The sequence below is a fragment of the Leptonotus elevatus genome, chromosome 1 (genome assembly GCF_054856555.1).
Source record: "Leptonotus elevatus isolate MCC_2025b chromosome 1, RoL_Lele_1.0, whole genome shotgun sequence".
In the NCBI taxonomy this organism is placed as follows: domain Eukaryota; kingdom Metazoa; phylum Chordata; class Actinopteri; order Syngnathiformes; family Syngnathidae; genus Leptonotus; species Leptonotus elevatus.
Window position 1 is genome coordinate 12,365,647 of NC_141239.1, and position 6,344 is coordinate 12,371,990.

Below are 6,344 nucleotides of genomic sequence, written 5' to 3' on the forward strand. Positions count from 1 at the left end.
ATATATATATTGTTTTCTCCTGAGCCTACTGAATCGCTGTTGCTAACCAAAACAGCAGCTCCTTTAACAATGTTTTTTTTTTGTGTGTGTACAATGTCCGCAATCCTTACAGTTTATGGAATGACGCAACAGTTAACTCACTTCATAGACTAGCTGTTGTTATACTGAGCCCATTTGAACTCAGTTGCCAACCAAAACAGCAGCACCTACAGTTATGATTAGCGTTCCAGCAAACCCTGACGTGGCTGCTACGCAATGTTGTGCACATCTATCCAGACTGTGTAACAATTATCTCAGTTCATAGAAGCAATTGATAGCTGCTGAGCTCAGTTGCTAACCAAAGCAGCAGTCAAAAACAACTACCTTCTTAATACAGTTTTTATTGTGTCAAATCTGACATAAACATGTTCAAGCATTATTAATATATTATATTGTAATATATTGCACATCTCGGAACGTCCTCCTACACTTTGGCTCTTATTTTTCATTATTGCCAACAAATTCAATTACAAATCTCAACAAACAGTTCAATAATTATGAAGGAGTATTAAGGCCACCCTGGAAAAAAATATATATTTTAAGAAAAACTTATATTTTCAAGAAAATGGTTGTATCTTTTTGAAGAAAAAAAAGCAGCAATATCACTATTATTATATTTCTCATCTTAAAGTTGTCATAGTGCCAGCTAAGATAAGGCTAGTTGCAATGTAGATGGATTTAAAATGGGACCAAATGGAAAAAAAAAATCCTTTGTTCTGCCATTGGCGAGGGTACGGCGCAGCATCCTGGAGGGTAACGTAAGTTATTTCAAACAAATAAAGTTAACCTACGCTCCGATACATGCATGGTTGGGGAATCCAGGTCCAGAAAGTAAAAACCCTGCCACAGGTTGGCTTTAGCCACAGATGCTTCTCCGCAACTGGCAGGTAAACAAGCTGATAGAAGCGCCTGAGGCTAAAGTCAAACTGTTTCAGGGTTTGTCTATGACTATGACTAAGTTTGTAAACATATGAACATTTGTCAACCCTGGTGCTGGGAGCCCACTCTCCAGCAGCCTGTTTTCTACGTCTCCCTATTCGACACGCAGCTGATTCCAATGACAGCTCATCAGCAAGCTCTGGAGAAGCCAGATAACGATCCTCACCTGAGTTGGAATCGGGAGACATAGAAAACAGGCTGGATAGTGGGCCCCGGGGACAAGGGTTGAGAAAAACATTGGACTGTGGCATGTTTTTTGGCAAAAGTACGATGAGTTAGTTTGGTCATTCGGTGGTTAATGTTAATACGAATAGCGAGTCCGAGCTCTATAGCGGATACCTGTTTAGATGTATTTTGTATTTGTGCTTTTATTTGAGGATAGACTAGCATATTTTGTCTCTTTTTTTTTTGTGTGTAAAATATTTCCACACCCTTAAGGCACTGCTGCTAGTTTGCTGTGCAAACTTTTGCTTTCTGCTAGGCGTCCATTTTGTTCTCGCCAAAATACGTTTTGGCAGTTCATCAATTTCAAGCGCTAACTGTCACTCCAGAGTGGTAAATTCAACTCGTGGACTCATCGACAAATCGATGTAGCCCCGAAGTTCCTGGTACAATTGACTTTGACTAAACATCATATTAACAAAAAAAAAATAGAATATATTATCATCCTTTGACAGAAAGAAATAAAACATAGCACCACAAAAAAAGTAATTCAATCAATAAAAAAAAAAAACACAATTTAGGACCATGACATGTTCAATACAAAGCAACTGTATCAAATGCAGCTGGAATGACCGAAAAAAATAAAATTAAAATCTCATATGTGAGGAGTTTCTGTTGAAATCCGAGGGAATATTCACCCCCTGAAAACAAGAATAAAATATGAGTAGCACGCATTAACATTAATTGGACATGAGTGAATCGCCTTCCAGTACCTTGCTAATTGACAGTTGCGCGTCCGAACGTAAGCCCCCGTGTACGTGACGTCACATCTCACGATGTTGTTGGTGAAGTCCGACTCCAGTACATGGAAGTCTGGATTGACGGTGATCTGAGAACATTGTTAGAGACTGGTTACGAGAGCATCTCAATGAAATAAATTCACATTGTCTTTTTTTTTCTTTTTTTTTTACCTTCAAAATGTAGTTTCCTGGTGTGACGTCGGTGATGTCAATCCACTGGCAGTCAATGTTGGCGGCGTAGAGGTCGTGACAGCCTGGGCTCAATCCCTGAAGACAAAATGTTTAAAAAATAATAATTTACATCTCAAAACAGCAGGGAAAAAATTGTCTTAATGTTCCACAGGATGACCCCCGGGGGGGTTGTTCTTATACGCTTCTGTTATTCTTGATCACCTCCCTGACAAAAGACCTTATGAATTGAAATTAGAATTGACTCCACCCCACACGATGTTGAATTGAAATTGAATGAAAAGAAGTGGAACTGAATTCAGTGCAATTCGGAGGAATTCATTCTCATTGTCAGTTTTCTTCCAAATGGAAGTTCAGAGACTAACATTAAGTGTAAGGTTTTTTTAAATCTAGGAACGCTTAGCAATATATCTTCATTTCAAAGTAATGAAATGAAAAAAAAAATTTTGTTGTTTTTTTAGTTAGGAGAGGTACATTTTCAGGCTTGTTGCTATATGTCTGTTGGATCATCCTTTTGCTTCATGAATTTCTTTGAATTTCACTTCCATTCTATTTCCTCCAATTTAAATTTAAATTGCAATTCTGCTTCCTGTTTGTTACCTCAACTCAAATTCGAATTTGATTTCAAGAATTTAATTGGAATTTGAAAGTTTGCCCAGCCCTGGCACCTGTAGTGATGAAGTCAGGTGAGACTTCCAAGATCTGCTGTGAGCCTTTAAAGTCCCTCAAGTCGTACATTTAGGAGCTGATCTGAAAATTAAGTCACACAAAATTTGAATGGTTTAACTGCTGCCATGGATGAGGTCACGAGACTTTCAGTCGTTGAGTGAGACGAGATCTCACGAGATTTGAATAAATGTAAAAAAAATAATAATTATATATATATATATATATATATATATATATATATATATATATTAATTTTTGTATTTTTTAGATAATATTTTTTTTACGATTTACTTTATTTAAAAATGCCATTTTCCCAAAAAATTCTGTAGAAATTTTTAAGGTGTTAGAAAAAACAAAAGTAGATGAAAGTTTTAAAAATGACCTAAAAACCTCCAAAAAGTGACCATAAATTTTCTAATAAGAGAAAAAGCTGAAAATTACCATAAAATGTCCATGAAATCGCCAAAATATCAGCGAATTTAATTTTTAAAAAGGCAGAAAATAAAATTGTTAAAAAGTAACTATAAAATATCCAAAAACAAAAGATATCCTAAAAATTACCATAAAATGTCCACAAAATTGCCAAACAAGTCAGAAAATGGATTGAAGAAAAGGCAGAAAAGAAAATGTTCAAAAGGTAACCATAGAATATCCAAAATCAAAAGAAGAAATCCAGAAAATTGCCATAAAATGTCCACAAAATGGACAAAAATATCAGAAATTCAAAAAAGGAAGGCAGGCGGAAAATAACCAGAACATGTCGATAAAATTCCCAAATATATGAAAAATTTGACAGAAAGGCAGAAAATCTACAAATGTATTAAAAACAAAGCGTGAACATTTTAAATAATAATAATAACAAAGACGAAAGGTAGAAGGAAATGAATCTCGCACTTTTGGGCCGTGGAGAGACCGCCTCACCTGCGTGTGAGCCGTGCAGGCGTATCGCCGTCGGATCCCCGTGTCGCAGCCCGTGTCCTCAAGGCAAAAACTGGCCTTGTGTCCCTCGGCCACTTTGTGGCCGGTGGCGGCATCCAGGAGGTCGTAGTTGCTGAAGGCCTCCATGCTGTGGTAGTGTCTGTTGAAAATCAGAAAACATGGAGTTTGCCATTTGAGTATTCACCTATTTGGGGATTTTGTTTGGGGGGGGCTTACTGGTGACAGCTGTGCCATTCCCACTGATGCTTTGGCTTGACGGGGAGAAAGTCGGCGGTGCCCTGGTTCTTCACCTTCTGCGGGAAGCGTAGGAGCACCCGGAAGTCGATGTCTCGCACCGACGGACCGTAGGCCGACCTGGTCGGAACATTTACACTTCACTGACTGACTTGGTGCGTGCGTGCGTGTGTGTGCATGTGTGTACCTCGCCAGGCAGTCTTCCTCCGCCGCACAACGCAACGCAAACATCTGCATGCGCTGGACGTAAGCGCCCGCTTGAATGGCGTACGGGTCTGGCACCAGGTCAGGAAGCCCTGGGAGTCGAATAATTTTAGAATTGGTTATTCTATCCATTTTTCCATCGATTAATCAAATAATCAGATCCAATTTTATGTTGCAAGCATTTTTTCCTGATGGAGCTCACGGGACACCCAACCACTTTGGCTTGTCCCGACTCCCACAGGTGATGAGCCAATAGGAAGGGGGACCCACTTTGTTCTTACAGGCTGATCCATAAGGCCTTTGAGCCCCACATCCTGGCCTGTCTCCAGAAGGGGGCCACATCCGGCCAAGGGAAAACATATTCCAATATTTCTATACATTTGAGCCATGCTTTATTTTAGGACCCATATATAGCCTAATTTAGTTCCTTGGATTAAGAGGGAAATATAGTCAAAACAGGAAATAGAAAAATAGAGTACAGAAGTACATGACTGCTCAATATAGAAACATGATAGTGTTCGCTTGCATAAATTATCCAGTCCAATCTATCACCAGCGTTATTTTTTTGTTTATTTGAGTTTTGAGTGTTAATTTTGACATTTAATTTGTGATTAATCCAATTATTGAATAGACTTGCTAGGTTGAAAGCACTTTTCTTTAAAATATCAGCAGTAGAATACTGGGCTTAATAGAATAATATTCAATAATAATAATAATAATAATAATTAAGAACAGGTTTCAATCTTACGCAGAAGGCTAGTAGGCTACACCACATTGCTAAATGACAAAGTGTCACTCCAACGTGCGCTACCGTTTTGGAAGTATCTCGTCCCGTATCCCGCGTCTGGGGGTCGTCGCGCGTGGGTCCCTGCTCGTCCTCTGGGGGGGTACAAGTTGTACATCACCGAATTGGAGTAAGCCTGAAGCGAGTCGTCGTTAAACATGCTCTCCGACTCGTCGGAAGCGTTTTCCTCCAATGGGTAGTACGGCGCGGGGGGGCCCGGGTCTCCCTCCGAGTACCTGAAGGCAGGTCTTGCATCCGGCAGCGCCAGTAACGGTTCTTCCTCATAACCACGCGGGACCGAACCGTCCCCGGTGAGACCGTCGGCCCACCTGAGGGGGTCCCTAGTGAGGGCCACCATGGCGTCCACGACGTTACCGCGGCGTAGTCCCGTGCGCGCCTGGTGCGCCCCGGGTGCTCCATGTGGGATCCTCACCCTGCCGCCGGATCCCGTTGCTCGGTCCCGGCTGCTGACGTAAACGCGCGCCGGGCCTTCGAACTCGGAGCCGGTGCTGATGAGGCTGTGGATCTGGCCGTTGTTCTCCCACTGGATGCGGTGGCGCCAGGGGCCAGCGTGCGCCGGCTCGGGGTGCTGCTGTTGCCCGCTGATGACTTGGAGTCGTCCGTGCAGGGAAAGATAGAAGAAGACAAGAGACGCAATTGCCATGGCAACCAAACTACAAGCCTAAAAAAACAAAACTCGTGTACGCGTGAACAATTAAGAGATTCCACGCGCGTAAAAGTCTTGCGTGGCCCCTCAGGTCCACTTCTATCAGGACTCGAAGTGGGCTGGAACCCCCCCACCCCCCTCGCTCACTCTCTTTCTCTCTCTCTCTCAGTCATTTATCCGATTGTGCCCTCTGAACTCCTTTGGTTAAACCTTTATTAACCCTTCACTCGTGAGACAGTTTGCTGCGTAAACTTCACGCATGGGTGTTAACTGGCAGGTTGGGTGGGGGTGGTGGCGGGGTTATTTGGTGGGCCAAATTTCTACACACCACTTCACCCACAAGTAGTTGTATGGTAGGTTGAGATACACTAAACAATAGTGATCGAAATATTAGTTTTTCTGGAGGAGAGTCCAAAAGATAAAAGTCAGAAATCAGTACATTAATATCGAAGAAACCATTCCCCCTAGTGGCCGTCTTAATGCATGACATCACATGAATGAGAAACATTTTCACATTAAATATCTTAAGTTGCTATATTTTCTTTTTTCTTGCTGGACTTCTTAAATACATGAAAAATAAATACATTACATTAAAATATATTCGAATTTTAAATCAACACCCTCCCTCCCCGCCCCCTTTAAATCCTTGATTTAGTTCTAATAATTGAAAACACTGATTGGTTAGCACGTCTGCCTCCCAGTGCAGAAGACGTGAGAT

The 6,344-nt window shown here is 41.4% G+C and overlaps 1 protein-coding gene across 1 annotated transcript; it reads right to left on the reverse strand.

Moving 5' to 3' along the window:
* Positions 1 to 683: 683 nt before the first annotated feature.
* LOC147180919 (protein-lysine 6-oxidase-like) lies at positions 684 to 5,686 on the reverse strand. The gene is made up of 7 exons (XM_086076532.1): positions 4,987 to 5,686; positions 4,159 to 4,267; positions 3,954 to 4,091; positions 3,720 to 3,876; positions 2,112 to 2,207; positions 1,914 to 2,029; positions 684 to 1,841 (listed from the first exon to the last, which is right to left on the reverse strand). The coding sequence occupies exons 1-7, from the start codon at positions 5,621 to 5,623 to the stop codon at positions 1,835 to 1,837; spliced, it is 1,260 nt and encodes a 419-aa protein (XP_085932658.1). The 5' UTR covers positions 5,624 to 5,686; the 3' UTR covers positions 684 to 1,834.
* Between the last annotated feature and the right edge of the window lie 658 nt (positions 5,687 to 6,344).